The sequence below is a fragment of the Acinonyx jubatus genome, chromosome C1 (genome assembly GCF_027475565.1).
Source record: "Acinonyx jubatus isolate Ajub_Pintada_27869175 chromosome C1, VMU_Ajub_asm_v1.0, whole genome shotgun sequence".
Lineage (NCBI taxonomy): Eukaryota > Metazoa > Chordata > Mammalia > Carnivora > Felidae > Acinonyx > Acinonyx jubatus.
The window spans coordinates 103,782,450-103,806,777 of record NC_069381.1 but is presented as its reverse complement, the minus strand read 5'-3'; the positions used below and the strand labels follow the sequence as shown (position 1 = coordinate 103,806,777).

The 24,328-nt window shown below is 38.4% G+C and overlaps 1 protein-coding gene across 4 annotated transcripts in view; it reads left to right on the top strand.

The window, feature by feature from the left end:
• ARNT (aryl hydrocarbon receptor nuclear translocator) overlaps positions 1-24,328 on the top strand; it is a 75,375-nt gene that overhangs the window by 24,596 nt on the left and 26,451 nt on the right. For 3 of the 4 annotated variants that reach the window (XM_053214763.1, XM_053214762.1, XM_053214761.1), the window contains exons 2-6: positions 134-245; positions 7,384-7,428; positions 14,214-14,258; positions 17,965-18,009; positions 20,463-20,676. In XM_053214763.1, the coding sequence (XP_053070738.1) occupies positions 134-245; positions 7,384-7,428; positions 14,214-14,258; positions 17,965-18,009; positions 20,463-20,676 (461 nt within the window). The remainder of the gene's footprint in view (positions 1-133; positions 246-7,383; positions 7,429-14,213; positions 14,259-17,964; positions 18,010-20,462; positions 20,677-24,328) is intronic. The other variant, XM_053214764.1, reaches the window with a different exon arrangement.

The following is a 24,328-nucleotide window of genomic DNA, read 5'->3' as shown; positions in this document are numbered from 1 at the left end:
AGGGTTTTCTAGCAAACTACTGAGATTTCACCCATAGCTTGAGCCTTTCTTCCAAGAAGCTAACTTGATGATGATGATGATAAGAAGACAGGACTATCTTTTTTAAATGTATATTTCCATTTTTCTTTGATAGAAATGACATCAGATGTACCATCACTGGGTCCAGCCATTGCCTCAGGAAACCCTGGGGCTGGGATTCAAGGTGGAGGAGCCATTGTCCACAGGGCTATTAAGCGGCGATCAGGGTGAGTTTGGATATCATGTGTTGTGAGTGTCTCTCCTGTAAGCCAGCCTGATTTAGTTAGTGGCTGAATCCTCTTGGCTATGCTTAACCCTTTCACTTCAACTGGTTACTTACTACACTGCTGTCAGATATCTTTCTTTAGTTCCTGGATTTTTTCCTTACACAGAATTAACATTTTTATCTAACTTTGTTTTGTGCAGGTTTTTTTTTTATTGTTTTTATTAAGTTTTTTATTTTAATTATTATATAGTTAACATATAGTGTTATATTAATTTCAGGTGTACAATATAGTGATTCAACAATTCTGTACCTCATTACTCAAGTGCTCATCATATGTGTACTCTCAATCCCCTTCACCTATTTCACCTGTTCCTGCCACATTCCCTCTGATATGCTTTATTTTATTTTATTTTTTAATGTTTATTTATTTATTTTGAGAGAGAGAGAGCAGGGGAGGGGCAGAGAGAGAGGAAGAGAGAGGATCCCAAGCAGGCTCCACACTCAGTGCAATATAGTGCAGGGCCTGATGCAGGGCTTGATATCATGAACTGTGAGATCATGACCTGAGCCGAAATCACGAGTCAGACTCTTGACTGACTGAGCCACCCTATGTCCCAATATGCTTTATTTTAAATGAGTACCCTGAGTTAAAGTGTTTTTTTTTTTTTTCAAAAAGAGCATTTCTTAATGATGCATACTTGAGAATATATGGTTCTAAAAGATATAATATATAAAACATTCCATCCAAGAAAAATAGAGTGCACATTTTCTTCAAGTACACATAGAAGTACACATAGAAGAATCCATTGGTTAATTCACTTAAGAAAAGGCATAACAAATATTACAAATTTAAGAAAACTGAAGTCATACCAAGTGTATTTTCCAGCCACAATGGCAAAAAACCAAAGATCAACAGTAAAACAAATCTGGAAAATTTACAATGTAAATTTACGTTAAATATTTAATATGTAAAAACTAACACGCAACTGCATGAGCAGTGGGCAAAATAAGAAATCAAATGGCAAATGAAAATATGTCTCAAAACAAAAGAAAAAGAAGACACAATATTGCAAAACTTATGGGATGCAGCAAAAACAGATGTTAGAGTGAAATTTGTGCTGTCAATCTTTGTATTAAAAACTCAAGACAAGTTAACATTACACCACAAAGGACTAGAAAAAAAAGAAACATAGCTGAAATTTAGGAGATGAAAGAAATAACAAAGAAAAATCAGAAATAAAGACCATAATAAACAATAGCATAACATTGAAAGTAATGACCAGTTTTTCCAAAAAAGTAAACAAAATTGGAATTATTTTAACATTAACTAAGGGGAAAAGACTCAAAAACTACAATGAGTACCAAAATGGAAGAGAAAACAATACAACAGGTAACCACAGAAATACAATAGATAACATAGATTACTATAAACTATTATATACTAACAAATCTGATAATTTAGGAAAAAAACAAAAACAGGTAATTCCTAAAAACATACAAGTTACCAAGATTGAATTATGAGTCTTTTTTTATTAAAAAAAATTTTTTTTTAAATGTTTATTTTTGAGACAATGCGAGAGACAGAGTGCAAGCAGTGGAGGGGCAGACAGAGGGAGACACAGAATCTGAAGTGGGCTCCAGGCTCTGAGCTGTCAGCCCAGAGCCCAGTACGGGGCTCAAACTCACAAACCGTGAGATCATGACCTGAGCCGAAGTCAGACGCTTAACCAACTGAGCCACTCAGGCGCCCCTGAATTATGAGTCTTGAATGCAACAAGTAGGAAGTCTTCTTAGACCACTGACGTGAATGAAAGTTGAATTTAGGAATCAAAAATCTCCCAGCACAGAAAACCTGAGGCACATGGCTTCATCGGCAAACCCCACCAAACATTAAAAAAAAAAAAAAAAAATTAATGACAATCTTCATCAAAATCTTACAAATAATGGAATAAAGGGAACACATTCAGAATCATTCCACCAGGTCAGTACTACCCTGATACCAAAGCAGGACTAAAGCAATACAAGAACAAAGAAGTCTACTTTATCTGGTATAAGTATTGCTACTCTTTCTTTTGATATCCATGTGTGTGCTGCTTTTCCACTTCCTCACTTTTAGTCAGCAGGTATCGTTAGGTCTAAAATGAGTCTCTTGTAGGCAACATATAGAAGGGTCTTGTTTTGTTTTTTAAGTTTTTTTAAAATGTTTATTTATTTATTTATTTTGAGAGAGATTGCAAGCAGGGAGATGTAGAGAGTGAGGGAGAGAGAATCCCAAGCAGGCTCCGTGCTGCTCCCACGTGGGACTGGATCCCATGAATTGGGAGATCATGATCTGAGCCAAAATCAAGAGTTGGATGTTCAACCGATTGAGCTACCCAGACACCCCCAAGGGTCTTGGTTTTTATCCATTCGGTCATCCTATAATCTTTTGATTGGAACTTTTAGTCCATTTACATTCAAAGTAATTATTGGTAGATGTGTATTGCTACTTTATTGCTTGCTTTGTTGTTTCTGGAGATTTTCTTTGATCCTTTATCACTTTTGATCTCCCCTTTGCACTCAAAGAGTCACCCTTAATATTTCTTTTTTTTTTTTTTAATGTTTTTATTTATTTTTGAGAGAGAGAGAGAGCGAGAGTGAAACACAGAATTCGAAGCAGGCTCCAGGCTCTGAGCTTTCAACACAGAGCCCAACATGGGGCTCAGACTCATGAACTATGAGATCATAACCTGAGCCGAAGTTGGACGCTTAACCGACTGAGCCACCCAGGCGCCCCATCCCCTTTGATATTTCTTGTAGGCCTAGTTTAGTAGTCACGAACTCCTTTAGTTTTTATTTGGGAAACTCTTGTCTCCCCTTCTCAATGATAGACTCTTGCTGGTTAGAGTATTCTTGGCTCCAGATTTTTCCCATTCAACACTGAATATTTCATGCCACTCCCTTCTGGCTTGCCAAGTTTTTGTTGATTAATCTCCAGCTAGCTTTATGAGTTTTCCCTTGTACATTAAGGACTTCTTTTGTCTTGGTGCTTTTAGTATTTTTTGCCAGTATAGTTTGCAAATTTAATTCCAGTATGTCTTGGTATTGTCCTTTTATTGATTTTGATGGGAGTTCTTTGTGCTTCTTGGATCTGGAGGTCTGTTTCCTTCTCCAGATTAGGGAAGTTTTCTGCTTTTGTTTCTTGAAATAAATTTTATGCCCCCTTTTCTCTGTCTTTTTCTGAGACTCCTATAATACATATGTTACCATTGTTTGATCGAGTCCTTGAGTTCTAAGTCTATTCTTGTCTTGCATAATTCTGTCTTTTGTTCAGCTTTATTACTTTCTATTATTTTGTCTTCTAGATCAGTAATTCATTCCTCTGCTTTTTCCAGCTTCCTGTTCATTGCATCAAGTCTGTTTCCAATCTTTTTCATTGCATTCTTCATCTCTGATTCTTTTTTAATTCTTTTATCTCTGTTGCAAGGGTCTCACTGATGCTTCTTTTCTCAAGCCCAGTGAGTATCCTTATGATTGTTGCTTTAAATGCCTCCTTTTCCTGAAAGTAGTGAAACCAGTAAAACCAGAAATGTCTGCAAAGCCCAAAGATTTCATGGTTGCTGAGAAAACTCGGTTTTCTTTAAACTTTGTGTCTGCATTTTCAAAATTAGAGAATGCTGAACTGCAGTGTATTTCTCCACTAAGGTATTGATATGTTGCTTGGTTTGGAATGCAGAGTCCATTCATTTCCAGAAGCGTGTATGTATTTATGTGTTTCCAGAAGTATTAATTGCCTAATTAGTATAAGATATTGTGCTGATTGCTAGTATGATACAAAGATAAATAAGATACGGTTCTTGTCTTTAAGTTGCTTATGTCCTGAAGGGAATAATTATACATATAAATAGAGTACAAGGTAGAATATGCCAAGTTTGCTAAGAAAGGAATGCTTACAGTACTGTGTATTTTTGTGTATGGAAATCCCATAATTAGTAAAGATTGGAAAAGCTTCAGAAAAGAGGTTGCTTTAGAAAAGCCTGAGAGAATTGGTAGTATTTTGTCCATTTTTTGGTGTTAAATTTCTCTTCTTTCTTTCCTTTTAAAAACTGCGGAACCAGTATTACAACTAGTCTTTAAATTTCACCCACTAATAGTAATGCAAGAGTGATCCCTGGGTTTAGGTGGTAACATGAGTAACATTTTAAGAGTTGCTACGTCTCCAAGGGTTTTACACATTTTTAACTCACTGAATAAGTAACTTACTCAAGGTTCTAAAGCCAGTAAATGGAAGATCTTTGATATGAACCTTGGGAGGTTAGGGGGTTTAGCTTCAGAGTACACTCTCTTAAACACAGTTTATGTTTTTGTATAATAGCAAACAATTAGAAATGATATAAATATCAAAATTAGGGGATTACGTATTATATTTGAAAATGGAGTATTGTATAGCTATTAGAAGTGACAAGTATGTGTCAGTACATGGTGTGCCTAGATGGCTCTGTCAACTAAGTGTTTGACTCTTGATTTTAACTTAGGTTGTGATCTCAGAGTTGGTGAGGTTGAGCCCCTGCTTGGGATTCTTTCCCTCTCTGCCCCTCCCCGTGCACCTGTGTGTTCTTTCTCTCAAGATAAAAAATAAACTTTAGAAGTGACAGATATGTATCAGTACAGGAAAATGTTCACAATATATTGGAAGGTTACAATTTATGTAATACATCACTCTGTCAGGAAGAAATATGTATAACGTGTGCGTAGCAAAACTGAAGGGATGCTCATCAGATTTCTAGATGATGAGATTATGGGGATTTTTTTTCTCTTGTTTTTAATTTCTAGATTTTCTGAAATGAATGTAGTAATCAGGAAAAAAAAAAATTTAAGTTTATTTATGTATTTTGAGAGAACGTGTGTGAGAGAGCATGAGCAGGGGAGCGCCAGAGGGAGAGGGAGAGAGAATCCCAAGCAGTCTCCATGCCGCCAGTGAAGAGCCTGACATGGGGCTCGAGCCCATGAACCATGATATCATGACCTGAGCCAAAATCAAGAGTCAGATGCTTAACCAACTGAGCCACCCAGGCGCCCCATCAGGAAAATATATTAAAAGAAGTAATACACATTCTTTTAAAGAAAGATTGGAAGATGGAAAGAATAAAATAGCAATAATCCTATTGCCCCACGTCATGTCCTATCATTTTTTTTAGTGTAATTCCTTCATTCTTTATATGTAGATCTTTTTAGTAGTTGTAATCATATAATTATATAGATTTTTTTTGTATTTTGTATTTTTTTTAAGTTTTTATTTATTTACTTAGAGAATGAGCCAGGGAAGGGCAGAGAGAAAGAATCCCAAGCAGGCTCTGTGCTGGCCACAGAAGACCCAATGTGGGCCTCAGTCTCATAGACTGTGAGATCATGACCTGAACCGAAGTCCAGAGTTAGACACTTAACCAGCTAAGCCACCCAGGCACCCCTGTTTTTGTTTTTTGTTTTTTTTTTTTTTATTTTTATTTTTTAACATTTATTTATTTTTGAGACAGAGAGAGACAGAGCATGAACGGGGGAGGGTCAGAGAGAGGGAGACACAGAATCTGAAACAGGCTCCAGGCTCTGAGTGGTCAGCACAGAGCCCGACGCGGGGCTCGAACTCACGGACTGTGAGATCATGACCTGAGCCGAAGTCGGCCGCTTAACCGACTGAGCCACCCAGGCGCCCCTTGTTTTGTTTTTTAAGTGGGCTCCATGCCCAGTGCAGAGCCCCAGTGCACAGGGCTTGACCTCACAACCTTGAGATCAAGACCTGAGATCAAGAGACTGAAGCTTAACCAACTGAGCCACCCAGGCGACCCTAATTATATAGTTTTATATAGCCTGGTCTTTTCACCTAACCATATGTAACCTTTTTTTTTTTTCTTGTTAAATATTTTACATAAATATAATTTTTCATAGTTATATAAGAGGATGTACTTGGTTTCCTATTTTGGAACATTTAAGTTGTTTTGAAGATGTAAATAAATGCTCTGTGAACATCTTTGTATATAAATTTTTTTTCTTATTTCCTTAGGATAGATTCTTAGAAATGGAGTTATTGGGTTAGTAGGTAGATTTTGAACACATGATTAGGGGGCTACAGGGAGGAAGAGGAATGAACCGACTGAGCCACCTAAGCACCCCAGTATATAACCCATCTAGAGACTCATAATGTGAGGTTATGATACTAGTAGAGATGCCAAGAGTGGTCACTGGGTTAAAGTGGTATCATTTTAGTTTAATAGAGTACAGAGATTAATAGGAGATTGTCCTATCTTGTTACCTATAATCTTCCTAATCCCTTGAAATTCACTGCTGCTTTCACTAAATAACATGTCTTATAGCATATTGGTTTTGCTTCTCACATGGCACTTTCCTATTCTCACTTGTTTTATATTTTTGTCTACATAGACAGTCCTTTGAGGTCAAGTCTCTTGTTTTCTTCTCATCTAGCATTGTCTTGAGTGTAGCATATATTATATGTTTATTAGATGTATGATGGAAAGAAGCATTATTTGATAACTTTCTGAGATATTAAATTACTCCCTTATGTATCATCACTGTTTTGGGATATGTTTCAGAAAGCTGGTAACCTACCTTAGCCTATAGAAATGAAAAATGGGGGCACCTGGGTGGATCAGTCAGTTAAGCATCTGACTCTTGACTTTGGCTCAGGTCATGATCTCATGGCTTGTGAGTTCAAGCCCCACATCCGGCTCTGTGCTGACAGTGTAGAGCCTGCTTGGAATTCTCTCTTTCCTCTCTGTGCCCATCGCCGCCTCCCCAAAAATAAGTAAATGAACTTTTAAAAACTTTCACAGAAATGAAAAATGGACCTGAATTATTCATATTAATTTTTCATTTTGATTTTTGAGTGGATTCCTGTTCCTTGGTAGAGGTTGTACTCTGATGTAAAACTTTGGCAAAGGTGGATTGCCAACTTAGGAAAATGTAAGGTAGCAGTGGGTACTCTTTTGATTGCCCAGTTTAGTGCAAGGAAGTCACTTCTGTACACCTCCTCTTTTCCTTCTTCCATTTGGGTGAGTGTTCAGATAGCTTGTGAGTTGAGAATTTTTAATTTCATAATGCTCTGTATTGGCAGTAGGCTTATAATATTTACTCTTGGCTTTCTCCAGGTTGGATTTTGATGATGATGGAGAAGGGAACAGTAAATTTTTGAGGTAAGATTTTGAAAAATTTTCTCTAGATTTCTGATAATAAAAATTAGTTCACACACACAAAAATTCATGATATTTCTGACTTGTAATATTTTTGTCCTTAGGCCTAAGGAGAGTGCTTCATCCTAAAACTAAAGTTTCCTATTATGTTATAACTCATAATAATTTTTTAAAGCAGTTTGTTAATGGCTCTAAGGGAAGGAGCTCAGTGAAGAGAGGGCAGAGAATTCCTAAGGCCCTCTTTCTGTTATCTGTTACTGTGTGGTTTAAAAATAATAATGATTTATAGTTTCTCACAATGCTGTGGATTGGCTGTGTTGTTATGGTGTTTTCTTTGTGGTCTTTTATCCTTAAGGAGGTCGTCAGAGTTTTTTTACATGCTGTTGGCTACAATCTAAAGGACAAGTCCCAGTCTAAGTGCTTAGCAAGCCTTTGCTTTATGTTGACATTTGCTTGTGTCCCATTGGCCAAAGCAAATCTTATATCCAAGTCCTGAGTCAGGGTGGGAGGAAGCTAAGGTATAATTCCTTGGGGGGGTCATTAATGTACCTTTCATACCTTCTGATACCTGTTAACTTCTACAGACCAGGAATTGGTATTTGTATCCTTGAATGATGAATCTTCTGGAACACTGAAAATGGATTTTTTTTTCTTTTTTGAATTTTATTAAAAAAAAATTTTTTTAACATTTATTTATTATTGAGAGACACAGCGCGTGAGCAGGGGAGGGGCAGAGAGAGGGGAGACACAGAATCCAAAGCAGGCTCCAGGCTCTGAGCTGTCAGCACAGAGCCTGACGTGGGGCTCGAACCCACAAACTGTGAGATCATGACTTGAGCCGAAGTCAACCCAACCAACTGAGCCACCCAGGCGTCCCTTGAATTTTATTTTTGAGAGAGAGAGTGTGAGCTGGGGAGGGGCAGAGGGAGAGAGAGAGAATCTTAAGCAGGCTCCTTGCTCAGCCTGGAACCCACCACAGGACTCGATCCTGAGACCCTGGAATGATGGCCTGAACTGAAATCAAGAGTTGGACACTCAACTGACTGCCATCCAGGTGCCCCCTGGACTTTTCAATATATTGATGGAGGAGTTTTTTCAGAGAAGAGAAATACTTATTCTGGCTGAAGATCAATGATTTGGCTTTGTTTTTTAAGTAAGGAAAGCAGTAAGAATCAAAGAAAGGAAAATAGCCTTGCCTGCAACCTGCCTTTTTTTCTTTCCAGAGTTGAAAATGTTACGTAGGTGGGTCTACTTTGCTGAGTGACAAATATTTAATAAATAAAGTAGCCGTGTTTAAAAAATATATGTGTAATATGAGTGTCCAGATTTCATTTATTTGTTTTATTAACTAAATCTTTAAAAAGTAATATATGTTGTTAGTTTTTAAGCAGTACAAAGTTATATATAGTGCAATTATATCTTCCTTTCACTTCAGACCCTTCCCCTTAGACAAGTACAGTTTCCAGTTTATTGAGTATCCTTCCAGAAATATTCAGTACATATGTAAGTGTCTTTCAGTGTGTTTATGTGCATGTATATTCATAATCTCCTTAATTTTTGTTTTTGCATAGAGGATGCCCATATTATAAATTAAATTGCTTGCCATTGTTTAGTTTTATAATGCTTAAGTGCAGTCAGAGACATCTATTTTTTTTTTCATTTTCTTTCTTTTTTTTTTTTTTAAGTAATTTTTAAAGTTAGGCTTGTATTTCTCACTACTTACTAGTTGCTGAATCCTACCAGATATTCTTGAAAACAACAACCATGACTTGGCTACCATAAAGAAATCATTTCAAAATATTGGAGAAAATAATTCTCCAAGAGAGCTCCTGAGAATTAATGAGTATTAATAAAAGTGAAGAGGGGAAGATATTTCAATTTTGGTGGAAGGATGGACTTTCTCAAACAGTTCTGGAAATTCTTCCATTGGGAATCCCTAATTATGATGATAGATGCTATTAGTGGAACTGTGTTGTGCATATGAATGGCATAGTGGTAACCACTAGTCTTACTTATACTTGTCAATTAGCTCTGGCCCTGAGTCATTGCCTCCATTTCCAAAAAATCTAGTAGATACAAGAGATATGCAATCCAGAAAAGTTCATTTTTCCTTTCCCCAATCATAAAAAAAAAAAAAAAAACAACAAACAAACAAAAAAACTGTCACAGTTCGTTTTACCAAGTGGGTCATAATGCCTGAGAGAGGCATCTCCAAATTTCTTTATCTTTTTTTTTCTTTTTCTTTTTTTAAACAATTGGAATTTTCCACTCTGGTCAATGTATGAAAGCCTTACTTGCATTGTTTCTGTAAGTCAGCACTAAATCTCCTTGGTGGATGCTACTTTTGAAAGTTTTAATTTATTTCTTTCTATTGATTTGTTCAAATGCCATTTTGTTACATTCTCCAGACATCTATAACATAATTTTTAAGAATGTCAAGGCTTTGAAACTCTAGGTACAATATCAGAGTTACTAGTGTCTAGAATAGTGCTTCTCAAACTTTAATGCATGTACAGAGCCACCTGGGATTTCTTGTTAAGATGAAGATTCTAATTCAGTAGGTCTGGGGTAGGGCCCAAGGCTCTGCATTCTGATTCACTCTTAGGTGATGCTGCTGCTTCCAGCTACTGACCATACTTTAAGTAGTAAGGATCTAGAAGACTCAATCTTGAGATTCCAAGTTAGTATATAAATTATAGGTCTTTTTTTCAGTTTAGGTCACATGTTTTCACCAGGAGTTTATAGCATCTGATTTAAAGTGTGCTTGTGTCCTAGGAACAGACCATTTGTACTTGAGTTAAAATTCCACTACATCTCATGTTTGCCCATTCTTCTTCTGCTCTCCTGTTCTTTTTATTTATTTTTTTTATTTTTTCTTCTTTTTTTATTTTAGAGAGAGAACACAGGCAGGGGAGAGGGCCAAAGAGCGCGTGCGTGCGAGAGAGAGATGGAGAGAGAGAGAGAGAGAGAGAGAGAGGGAGAGAATGAGAATATTTTAAGCAGGCTCCACACTCAGCGTGGAACCAGACTCAGGGCTCGATCCCATGACCCTGGAATCATGACCTGAGCCGAAATCAAGAGTCAGAAACTCAACCACCCAGGTGCCCCTCCTGTTATTTGCAAAAACTGAAAATTCTTAAGGTTGGACTAGTTGAGGATATACAGCCTATGAAGAAACAATATAAATTTGGCTCTATTTTTTTTTAAACATTTATTTATTTTTGAGAGACAGAGAGACACAGAGTATGAGCAGGGGAGGGGCAGAGAGAGAGGGAGACACAGAATTCGAAACAGGCTGCAGGCTCCAAGCTGTCAGCACAGAGCCCGATGCAGGGCTCGAACTCACAAACTGTGAGATCATGACCTGAGCCAGAGTTAGTTGCTTAACTGACTGAGTCACCCAGGTGCCCCTTGGCTCTAATTTAATAACTGGTTTAACTGCAAATTTCGTGAGACTTAACCTTTCTCCCAAAAGCTCAAAGTTGATAGATCTTTGCTATATCCTGTAGCAGTGAGAAGAGGAAAATTTAAATGATCCAGAGAATAGTGTTTCTATTTTTAATTTAATTTTAACTTATTTTTAGATGATTTTTATTTCTATTCTTGAGTAATCTCTATACCCATCATGGGGCTCAATCTCACAACCCCTAGATGAAGAATTGTATGCTGTACCGACTGAACTAGCCAGGCACTCCTAGAGTAGTGTATTTAAAGTTAAGTTTCTCTCCCCCAACAAATCCTGTAGTTTCTGTATTTAGCAGACATGGGTTATTGCTTACTAAGTACCAAAGTTGTTAGGATGAATGGATTGTTTCCTTGATCAAAGCGGTAAAGAGCATTGTTTAAGCCATAACTAAAAATTATCTCTTAAAATTTCTGTGGATCAACTAAAACAGTGAAAAGATAACCTGTGGAATGGGACAAAATATTTGTAGAGCATGTATCTGATAAGAGGCTAATATCTATAACATGTGAAGAACTATCACAACTCAATAAGAAAAAACGCAACCTGATTATAAATGGGTAAAGGACTTGAATAGAAATTTTCCAAAGAAGATATGCAGATGGCAAACCAGATTATGAAAAGATGTCCTACTCACTAGTCATGAGAAATGCAAATAGAAACTACAGTGAGATACCACCCCACACCCATGATGGTGGCCACCATCAAAGAAACAGAAAATAGGGGCACCTGGGTGGCTCAGTTAGTTAAGCATCTGACTTCAGCTCAGGTCATGGTTTGTGAGTTCGAGCCTCATATCGGGCTCTGTGCTGACAGCTCAGAGCCTGGAGCCTGGTTTGGATTCTGTGTCTCCCTTTTTCTCTGCCCTTCCCCCACTTGCCCTTTTTTCTCTGTCTCTCTCAAAAGTAAATATTTAAAAAAAAGAAACAGAAAATAAACGTTAGATAAGGATGTGAAGAAATGAGAATCCTTGTGCACTGTTGGTCGGACTGTAAATGATAAATTTAACCACTGTCGAAAACAGTATGATTCCTCAAAAATTAAAAACAGAATCATTGTATGATTCAGCAGCCCCACTTCTGGTTATAAATATCCAGAGTAATTGAAAGCAGAGTCCTTGGCACAAAAACAGACACTCAGATCAGTGGAACAGAATAGAGAACCCAGAAATAGACCCACAAATGTATGGCTAACTAATCTTTGACAAAGCCAGAAAGAATATCCAATGGAATAAAGACAGTCTCTTCAGCAAGTGATGCTGGGAAAACTGGACAGCGACATGCAGAAGAATGAACCTGGACCACTTTCTTACACCATTCACAAAAAGAAACTCAAAATAGGTAAAAGACCTAAATGTAAGACCGGAAGCCATCAAAATCCTCTAGGAGAAAGCAGGCAAAAACCTCTGTGATGTTGGCCACAGCAACTTTTTACTCAACACGTCTCCGGAGGCAAGGGAAACAAACACAAAAATGAACTATTGGGACCTCATCAAAATAAAGTTTTTGCACAGTGAAGGAAACAATCAGCAAAACTAAAAGGCAACGGACAGAATGGGAGAAGATATTTGCAAACGACATATCAGATAAAGGGTTAGTATCCAAAATCTATAAAGAACTTATCAAACTAAACACCCAAAAACCAAATAATCCAGTGAAGAAATGGGCAAAAGACATGAATAGACACTTCTCCAAAGAAGACATCCAGATGACCAACTGACACATGAAAAAATATTCCACATCACTCATCATCAGGGAAATAGAAATCAAAACCACAATGAGATACCACCTTACATGTGTCAGAATGGCTAGCATTAGCAACTCAGGCAATAACAGATGTTGGCGAGGATGCGGAGAAAGAGGATCTCTTTTTGCATTGCTGGTGGGAATGCAAGCTGGTGCAGCCACTCTGGAAAACAATATGGAGGTTCCTCAAAAAATTAAAAATAGAATGACCTTACAGCCCAGCAGTTGCACTACTATGTATTTATCCAAGGGATACAGGTATGCTGTTTCGAAGAGACACATGCACCCCAATGTTTATAGTAGCACTATTAACAATAGCTAAAGTATGGAAAGAGCCCAAATGTCCATCAATGAATGAATGGATAAAGAAGATTTGGTATATATATACAATGGAGTATTACCTGGCAATCAAAAAGAATGAAATCTTGCCATGTGCAACTACGTGGATGGAATTGGAGGGTATTATGCTAAGCAAAGTTAGAGAAAGATAAATATCATATGACTTCACTCATGAGGACTTTAAGACACAGAACAGATGAACATAAGGGAAGGGAAGCAAAAACAATATAAAAACAGGGAGGGGGACAAAACATAAGAGACTCTTAAATATGGAGAACAAACAGGGTTACTGGAGGGGTTGTGGGAGGAGGGGTGGGCTAAATGGGTAAAGGGCAATAAGGAATTTCTCCTGAAATAATTGTTGCACTATATGCTAATTAATTTGGATGTAAATTAAAAAAATAAAATTATTTCATAAATAAAAGAGTCTTAAAGAGATTATTTGGACACTCATGTTCGCTGCCCCATTTTCACAGTAGCCAAGACGTGAAGCTACCCAAATAACCATTTATAGATGAATACCTAAAGAAAATGTGGCATATATGTCCAATGGAATATTGTTCAGCCTTAAAAAGGAAAGAAATCCTGGCATATGCTACAATACGGATGAATGTTGGAGACATTATACTAAGTAAAATAAGCCAGTCACAGAAAGACTGTATAGTCTCACTTAATAAGAGGTATCTAAAGTAGTTAAAATTAGAGACAGAAAGCATAGTGATAGTTGCCAGGAGCTGGGAGTCAGGTGGGGAGGAGATGGGAAAATGATGTTTAGTGGCTACAGAGTTTGAGTTTTACAAGGTTAGAACCTTACATAGATCTGTTGCACAACAATATGAATATAGTTAGTACTACCAAAGTGTACTCTTAAAATTTACCATCTTAACCTTTTTTATGTTCCATGTCCCCCCTCCCCCTCCTAATAATTAAACAGAACAGAACTATCCCTAACCTCAGAGTGGTGCTGACAGGGCAGTCAGCTGGGCCCTCATGAGGTCATCATCTTTTTTTGGAGTGTTTGATAAATAAGGGTAAAGGAGAACATCAGAGACCTGACAAATAAGAGTCGTGGGTTTTTTAAGTTCTGTGGGATGCTATTACTGTCTCTGTTGCCTTGTGATACTTTTCCATTGGCGCTTTTTTTTTCTATTGAATATTTTTACCCCTTTTCTAGTTTTTATTTCAGAATGAAATAGATAACAAGTATAATGCTTTGAGCTAATCCCATTTTTCTCCTTCAGGTGTGATGATGATCAGATGTCTAATGATAAGGAGCGATTTGCCAGGTAATGTAGTAGAGCATCTTGGGCCATCTTGTGGAATCAGGCAAACAAGCATATTGAGTTTTAATTTGATCTCATTGAGAGTTAATTTCTCTGTTCAGTCTTCTTCCTATTCTGAAAGCTGACAGAATTACGTATGACAGCTATTGTTAATGTTCAGGTAACATGGCTTCAAACTGATGGTAGAATTTACACAGTGTTTTTATTCATATGATAGGTAGCTATACATTGTGCTTGCTGGGTGTCCACAGGAACACAGGCTATGGATTTCTTGGTTGCATTTTTATTGAATGGGTCCACAAAATTTGTACAGATAATAGTTTTCTTTTAAAAATGACAACAGATTTGTAGCAATGTGGATGGAACTGGAGAGTGTTATGCTAAGTGAAATAAGTCAGGCAGAGAAAGACAGACACCATATGTTTTCACTCTTAGGTGGATCCTGAGAAACTTAACAGAAGACCATGGGGGAGGAGGGAAGGAAAAAAAAAAGTTAGGGAGGGTGGGAGCCAAACCATAAGAAACTCTTAAAAAGTGAGAACAGTCTGAGGGTTGATGGGGGTGGGAGGGAGGGGAAAATGGGTGATGGGCATTGAGGAGGGCACCTGTTGGGATGAACACTGGGTGTTGTATGGAAACTAATTTGACAATAAATTTCATATTAAAAAAAAAAGACAACAGAAACAATTTTTGTGGAGGTGAGTTTTGATTGGAATAAATTTCTTTAAATTTTGTCAAGATGATGAAAAATGCTTTTATTCAACAACAAATCCTTCTAAGTCAGATGTTTTGTTTTTAGGAAGTTCATTCTGTATATTATTAAACAGTGAATTGGTCTTTTTCTTAATTGAGTTTGCAGCCACCTCAGAAAAACAAATAATCTAATCAAAAATCCAGTGCTTACCTGAGTTCTTAAAATATATTTACTGCTGATTTTGCTAGTCTAGGGACCATACTTTTGAGAACCACTGATGTAGAGGGCTAAGAAATGTCAGAGTAGCTTATAACTATCTGAAACAGTAAGATGCCATTATAGACTTGGAATAAAAGATTTTAATAAATAAAATATGTATGGGATTTTTCTCTAGTAGCACTGTACAGGATTGATTAAAGAGAAGCACTGTACTCAGGGAAGTAGATGGGAGGCTGTTGAAGTAATAAGATAGCTCTAAAATCATAGTGCCTAGGCTAGAGTGGAGGCAATGGCAATAGGAAAGAAGTGAATTTAAGAGATTTTCAAAGGGTTTATTTATTGAAGTAGATCCTTGTAAACACTTCAGGATATGAACCATCTCTAAAATGAGAAGTTAGTCATAGATACTTGGGGAACAGTTTTTCGAGCTGCATTAGAAAGTTAAGCCCTCAGGGGCACCTGGCTGGCTCAGTCTGTAGAGCATGCAATTTTGATCTTAGGGTCCTGAGTTCAAGCTCCTTGTTGGGTGTAGAGATTGCTTAAATAAATAAACTTTAAAAAAAAATTAAAAAAAGAAAGTCAAGCCATCAAATAGTACTGATGGTACAGGTTCACAGTCTCTTTTTATTTATTTATTTTTAATTTTTTTTTAATGTTTATTTATTTTTGAGACAGAGACAGAGCATGAGTGGGGGAGTGGCAGAGAGAGAGAGGGAGACACAGAATCCAAAGCAGGCTCCAGGCTCCGAGCTTTCAGCACAGAGCCCCAATGTGGGGCTCAAACTTATGGGCCATAAGATCATGACCTGAGCTGAAGTCAGATGCTTAACTGACTGAGCCACCCAGGCGCCCCAGGTTCACAGTCTCTTGATTGAAATTCCAAAAAGCTATGAAAGCATTACTTGAATTATTTTAGTTTTCATTTGTCATATTTAATATAAATATACATTCACATATTTCGTTCAGAGATATGAGAGTAGATAAAGGGATTTGTAGTAGTAGGAATAATGATAATAGGAATTTTAGATATTTAACTTTCTTTCAAACAACTCATTCCTCTAAGAGAGGATTTGTTATGCTGTTCACCTCACATATCCTCCTTGGGAATTCAGTAGAGGGTCTTCAAAAACTGAAAATGTATGTATTTTCTCAAATCTTTGAAAAAAATATTTGTAGTTTGTTAAGGAACTGTAATGACCCAATGAACATTAAGTATATATACTTAATATAATGCAGTTCTCTTGCGCTTCTTATCAACATATGTATATTTTTATATTTTTGTTCTTACTGTGTTATTTTGAATCTTTTCTTCCTGTTGACCATTTATTTTTATTTTTGTTTTGAAGTTTATTTTGAGAGAGAGTGTGTGTGTGTGCGGCACTGGTGTGCACATAGGTGTGCGTGAGTTGGGGAGGGGCGGAGAGAGAATCCCAAGCAGGCTTCCCCACTGTCAGCACAGAGCCTGACATAGGGCTAGATCTCACAAACCATGAGATCATGACTTGAGCCAAAATCAAGAGTCAGATGCTTAACTGCTTAACCGACAAGCCTCCCAGGCTACCCTCATTGACCATTTTATAGAAACTTTCCCATGTACCGATAAAGTCATGGTACATGTCACAAGTGAATAATCTTTCAGCCTGTTAATATGTCATACTTATGTAGACATTTTATTTGAGGCTTCTTTATCTATATTTAAAATGGAGTTGATTACTGATACATTGGCCTACCAGCATGTTGATGTTTCTTCAGTTGCCACCAACTCAAAGTATTTCAGTTTTCCAGAAAAACTTAGTGGTAATCCTTTGTAGCCCCCTCCAGGGGAGTGGGGGCTGGCACTGGGGATCCAGCAGTGTTGGGGCTTTACAACAAAGAAATGGGAGAGTGACTAAATAGAAATATACTACTGGGGTGTCTGGGTGGCTCAGTCTGTTGAGCATATGACTCTTGATTTTGGCTTAAGTCATGATCTCGTGGTTTGTGGGATTGAGGCCCGCCCTACCCGCCCCCCGCCATGTCGGGCTCTGTGCTTGGGATTCTCTCTCTCTCTCTCTCTCTCTCTCTCTCTCTCTCTCTCTCTTTCCCTCCCTCCCTCCCTGCCTCCCTCTCCCTCTTTTTTCCTCTCCCCACTACTTGTGCACGTACGCACTCTCTTTCTCAAAATAAAAAAAAAATTAAAAAAGAAATTTACTATTTAATTACAAAATTAATGATATGGGATGTCCCAGAAACCTAATTCTTAAGTTTTATTTATATAATTTCTCCAAAGAACCCTGTTTGGCTATTTTGTCTGTGAGTGCATGTGTATGCGTCTGTGTTACAGAGAGATTATATTTTGTGATCATTTGTGACAATGTGATATTCTCATCATGATTTACCTCTTAGATTTTTTTTATTATAGAATAGCATATATGGATATTTTATTTCCAAATTGGGAGCAGTGTGAGAATGGTCTTCCCTTGTTTGGTTCTTGTTCAAACTATATATATCATTGGCCTCTACAGAGATTGGCAAAGTGCTTTCTGTGTTCAGACTATGTTTATTTATAATGAATATTGGCCTTGCTTTTATGTCAACCTTTGTCCTGTAAGTTAATTTTTCTTTATCCTAACAAATGACTTTTGTAGGGTTACAGGCAAGGTTCCTGTCCATATTTTAATGTTCCTTTCTCTGCATCTATTTTGTTCTATTTCCTTTTTCTTTTCCTTTCCCCTCTCCTTCTATCCACCCATCCATCTTTCTTTTTTCCTTTCTTTTTATTTTTATTTTAGCTTAGTTCATTAATTCTATTTTTAGGTCGGATGATGAGCAGAGCTCTGCGGATAAAGAGAGACTCGCCAGGTAGGAGAACAGTATTTTCAGCATGATGAAGCAGATGCTGCTGCTTCTTCCTGTTTCTTACTCTGCTGTTTTCTTCCCCTTTCTCTTTGTGTTTTTCCTCATCTGTGGCAAGAGAGGACAAGAGTTTTTGGAAGTTTGTGTGTAACAGGAACTTTGGCTTCCCCAATCAGAAAGTGGGTGCGTTGAGGAATTTAAGTAACTGCTAATAATTTTATAGTTTTCTGTTTTCCTCATTATCTTAGCACTAAGTTTCACAGAATAAAAGTCCTTAGAAAGGAGGCAGCTGTACCAGGTGGTGCTTCAGCAGGGAAATAATCTTTTATCAGAAGACTCATAGGGGCGCCTGGGTGGCCCAGTCAGTTAAACATCCAACTTCGGCTCTGGTCATGATCTCATGGTTCATGAGTTCATGCTGACAGTGTGGAGCCTGCTTGGGATCCTCTGCCTGCCTCTCTCTTTCTTTCTCTCTTTCTCAAAAATAAATAAGCACTTGAGGAAAAAAAAACAAAAACTAATAAATTTACCTGTGTTTGAAATTAGTGCCCAACATTTAGGCCTTAATATTTATTCCACACTTTTCTAGAAAGCACACCCTTATTTTCCTGTGTAGACTCACAGGCTAGATTACTGTGTCATAGCATTACAGCCTTGCTTTGGTGCTTGAATTTTTCATGGTTTCCCAGAAAAGTTTTAACAGCCTTGATGTGGTTATTGAAAAGGTCAACCTTGGGGCACCTGGGTGGCTCAGTCGGTTGAGTGTCTAACTTCGGCTCAGGTCATGATCTCGCGGTCCGTGAGTTCGAGCCCCATGTCGGGCTCTGTGCTGACAGCTCGGAGCCTGGAGCCTGCTTCGGATTCTGTGTCTCCCTCTCTCTCTTCCCCCTTCCCACCCCCCACTCATGCTCTGCCTCTCTCTCTGTCAAAAATAAACATTAAAAAAAGAAAAAAGGTCAGCCTTCTGGATTTCAGTGTTAGAAATCTGTCAGATTCTAGGAGGATGGGTGCTTTAAGTTTGAGAGTAGAATGTTTCTCAGGGATATTAACAAATATGGACCTATGTGGTGAGATCTTTTTGCCATTTAGAAAGGAGAGTCTAGAGTTGTCTTTGGAGATTGTTGTCAATAATGTAGAAATACTAGGATATTAATGTTGTACCCAAGTTTTTCTATTTTCTGGCTTCTGTGATTTGGGACCACTCAGTAGGAGATAGATCATTGATACCAACTACATTCCCACCCCCCGCCCCAGTCTATCATTACTTTTTCACCTGGGCCACAAGCTCATTTTGTTGCCATTTCCTGCCAACTCTTTCACTCTTCAGAAAGCTGATTTGGCATGGTATGGTGGGAAGACCATTGCATTCATTGGGATTGAGTGCTGCCCTTGGGAAAGTCACTTACTTAACTGCTTAACCGCTTCTCATAAAGAGATCAGTTTATGTTAGATCAGTTGTTTTCTGTTTTCTTTTTACACAAAGAACTTTTTTTAATAGGATCCTTAAGTGGTAATGGAAGTAAATAAAAAAGATAAAGCAAAGCTGCTCAAGTAGAAGCAGAAACACAGCACGTTGTTTGGTTGTCTCTGAGGCTTTGTGGGGCTTCTCAGAAATCCACCGTGAGAACTACTGGATTATTTTTAACAATGATGAGATTCTCTCTTGATTTGAGGAAATCAGCATTGGAGATGTGATCCAACTTGTCTCTTTTCAGGCCTTTTCCTCCCCACTCCACTTTCACTCTCCGATTCATTTTGTTCCAACTGGGGACCCACAAAGGACCTCTGGTAGATATCTTAAAATCTCAGTGCATTGGCTTGGCACCCGGATAGACACACTAGGACTTTGTGCATTAGTGAGACAAATAAAACTTCAAAATCTTCCAATTCTGCTTTCTAGTATTGAGAGTTAGAAGCTTAGAACAAGCAACATTTTATAGACCAAAGGAATCTATACTATCAATTCTTGTATCAGTTGTTGGGCAACATACTTGTGTTGGAAAAGGCTGGTAATTTTGTTTTCAGCCTTAAAAAGTTGAATTAGTAAATACGGAATTAGCTAAGCAGAGATCACTTGTCTCAGGAACTAAAGTGAATAAAATCAACATTGACTTTCAGACTATAATTTCATAAAATATTTTATTGTTCTGATGGACAGGTAACTTGCAGAGGAAGTGAAGTTACCAGGAGATAGAATTGCTGGTATCTGCTTATTTTCTGTGTGCCTTGTTAGCTTCTATTCCATTGTTCTGCATGAAGGTTGGCAGATGTGACTCTACCTTCTGAGATTTAAGCACTCCTAAATCTAAACACCATAGTTCTTTAGCAGCTCGGTTGGTATTTATATCACTCTCTCTGCTCTCAGATGGCCAGATGTGACCACCTGGGTGGGGCATCTCTCTCTCTCTCTCTCTCTCTCTCTCTCTCTCTCTCTCTCTCTCTCTCTCCCCCCCATGCAGGGAGAATCACAGTGAAATTGAACGGCGGCGACGGAACAAGATGACAGCCTACATCACAGAACTGTCAGACATGGTGCCCACCTGTAGTGCCCTGGCTCGAAAACCAGACAAGCTAACCATCTTACGCATGGCAGTCTCTCACATGAAGTCCTTGCGAGGAACTGGAAATACATCCACTGATGGCACCTACAAGCCTTCGTTCCTCACTGATCAGGTCACTGGGCTGCACAACTCTGAGCAAGTCTAGAATCTGTTGAAAGTTTTGATCTTTTGGGGATAGATAACCCTAATTCTATTTAGGGCCTTATATTGGGAGTCAGAGCAGAGCTGAGTCTGTAGACTGTTTAAAGTGCAAGAATTCAGCTGTCAAGGAAAAATTCAGACCATGGGAAAGTAGTTTCAATTCCTGGCTGTACATTCATTAGCATTGAAACAGTGAGAAGTACAACAGACTTTTGCCAACTATTTGGCAAGCTTATAGGTATTTTAGATTTCACCCATGAATACAGCCTGTAAGGTGGAAAAAGAGTGGAACTGCAGGAAAAAGAGATGACTATGTCCATGGAACCAGCCCTCTTCATTGGCTTTAAGGTTCTAGAAGATGGAAAAAATCTACTTCTTATTCCTGAAGCAGCGTTCAGTTTTAGTGATAAAAGGAATCTAACAAGGCAGTCATTGTTCCTTAGAGATGTACTATGGTGCATGTAATGAGAAAAATATAGAAGGTAAAAACATTTCCAGCCTTTCAGGAACTCAGTCTAAATATGAACATGTGAGTGGGTGGAAGTCAGTCTGAATATGACTATTTAAGTGGCTGGATACACACATAAGCGAAAAATGAGAGGAAAATGCATAGAGAAGAAATAAATTTTTAAAAAACTTTTTAATAATTTGGGGCACCTGAGCGGTTCAGTCGGTTAAGCATAGGACTCTTGATTTTGGCTCAGGCCATGATCTCACGGTTCGTCAGTTTGAGCCCCACATTGGGCTCTATGCTGACAGCTCAGAGCCTGCTTGGGATTCTCTCTCTCTCCCTCTCTCTCTGTCCTTATCCCGCTCATGTGCACTCTCTCAAAATAAATAAACACTAAAAATTTTTTTTTAAATTATTGATAATTTATATGAGGCTAGATAAATATATACTGGAGGGATGGCAAAAGTGAATAGAATGACCTGGCCTGAGTGAGGATGGTCAGCAAGACTTCTCTTTTTTTTTTTTTAATTTTTTTACATTTATTTATTTATTTATTTTTTTAATTTTTTTTTAATGTTTATTTATTTTTGAGACAGAGAGAGACACAGCATGAACGGGGGAGGGTCAGAGAGAGGGAGACACAGAATCTGAAACAGGCTCCAGGCTCTGAGCTGTCGGCACAGAGCCCGACGTGGGGCTCGAACTCACGGACTGTGAGATCCTGACCTGAGCCGAAGTCGGCCGCTTAACCAGCTGAGCCACCCAGGCGCCCCACACATTTATTTATTTTTGATAGAGCATAAGTGGGGGAAGGGCAGAGAGAGAAGGAGACACAGAATCCGAAGCAGGCTCCAGGCTCCGAGCTGTCAGCACAAAGCCTGACACGGGGCTTGAACTCACAAACTTTGAGATCATGACCTGAGCCGATGCCCACCCGACTGAGCCACCCAGGCTCCCCTAGTCAGCAAGACTTCTAAGAGTAAGGAAGCCGTGTTCTGTTTCAATGATTAAATATAACCCGTGGGGAAGGAGGGGTCACCTGGGTGGCTCAGTCAGTTGAGCATCCGACTTGGGCTTGGGTCATGACCTTGTGGTTTGTGAGTTCAAATCCCATGTCGGGCCCTGTGCTGACAACTCAGAGCCTGGAACCTGCTTCGGATTCGTTGTCTCCCTCTCTGACCCTCCCCCACTCACGCTCTCTCTCTCTCTCTCTCTCTCTCTCTGTCTGTCTCTGTCTCTCTCTCTCAAAAATAAATAAACATTAAAAAAAGATTTTTTTTTTTAATAACACAGTGGAGGTACCTGGGTGGCTCAGTCAGTTGAGCATCTGACTCTTGATTCCAGGGTCGTGGGGTTGAGCCCTGTGTGGGGATCTGTGCTGAGCATGGAACCTCCTTGGAGCTCTCTTTCTCTCTACCTCTGCCCTTCTCCCCCACTTGCATGTACGTTCTGTCCCTCTCTGGCTCTCTCTAATAATAATAAAAAATAACTGTGTTTTTGCAGAAAAATTTGGAAAATACAAGAAGTATAAGGAAGAAAAATTGACCCATAATGTTACTCTTTTATTCAAGGGATTAGAAGGAAGGAATGTGGTTTGGAAGAAAGGAATAAGAATAGTTTTCCAGGGCGCCTGGGTAGCTCAGTCGGTTAAGCGTCTGACTTCAGCTCAGGTCATGATCTCACAGTCCGTGAGTTCGAGCCCCGCATCAGGCTCTGTGCTGACAGCTCAGAGCCTGGAGCCTGCTTCAGATTCTGTGTCTCCCTCTCTCTCTGCCCCTCCCCTGCTCATGCTATGTCTCTGTCTGTCTCAAAAATAAATAAAAACATAATAAAAAAATAATTAAGAAAAAGAATAGTTTTCCAAGTAGGGATTGTCTGTATGATAGCACACATAGTATGGATTTTATATATATGTATTTTGGAATAGTTACTTAGTTTGTTCTAACAACAGACATAGAGATACTGATTCAGTCGACTCCAGTCATGCACCTATTGTGAGTTAACCAAGTGTTTTTGTGCTATGAGAAAAATGAGATAAGAGATAAAGAGGAAAACAAAGAGATAAGAGATAGTCACTGGTGGAAAGAGGTAAATGATCACAATATAAACACACAATCAGTCCTATCCTAAAGGTACAGTATTAAGTCCTGTAGAAGTATAAACATGGGAGAGCAAGAGTAGGGGAATAGTATTGGGAGTAACCCAAGCAAATACCTGGTAAGAATGATTTGGTTATTCAAGGCAAATGAAGGAGCTTAGCAAGCCTTGGGAGATGATAATAGGTAGGCTGGGACCTGATGATCCAATATTTAGGTGTTACGTTACCAAATTTAGATATTAATTTTTAGGCAGTGGGAAGCCATAAAAAATGTATGCATCATTGTAGCATTTTAAGGCTCGGTTGGAGAGAATGAAAGCAGGGAGACCATTTCATTAATTTGGGGGTAAGATGACAGACAGTGATGTAGTATTGGAAATGAAAATGATAAAAGAGAGTTCTCACTAGAGCATAAGAGATTGTAATTAGATTTTGAGTCTTGTAGCCTGAGAGGAAGGTGATACTGTTAATCAAAAAAGGAAATGCTAGGGGTGCCTGGGTGGCTCAGTGAGTTAAGCTGACTCTTGATTTCAGTTCAGGTCATGATCCTGTGGTTTGTGAGATCCAGCCCCGAGTTGGAGAGCCTACTTTGATTCTGTCTCTCTCCCTGCCTCTCCCCCCGCCTCTCCCCACTTTCACATGCTCTCTTTCACTTAGAAAATAAATAAATTAAAAAAAAATGCTAGAAGAGCACAGAGGATTGTTCTTTGGAGGGGGAGATAATGATATGTTTTGAGATGTTGAAATTGAATTGCTGATACAGTGTCTAAGAGGAAATGTTTAACAGATAGTTGGAATTCAGGAATTCAGGTCTGCTTAAAGCTAAAGAAGAAAAGTTTAGGCAAGTCTAAAGATGTAGATTTGGGTATCATTTCATAGCACGGAGGAGTGGATATGATTTCTCAGGGAGAGAGTATGGTATAAATAGAGAAGAGAACTTAAGATATAACTTAGGAAATACCTATACTTGAACAAAGAGAAGGGAGCCTGAAGCAGAGAAGGGACATTTAGAAGAAGTGCAGCAAAAGTTGGAGCATGGTGTTGTAGAAGCTAGAAGAAAATAAAACTTAAAAG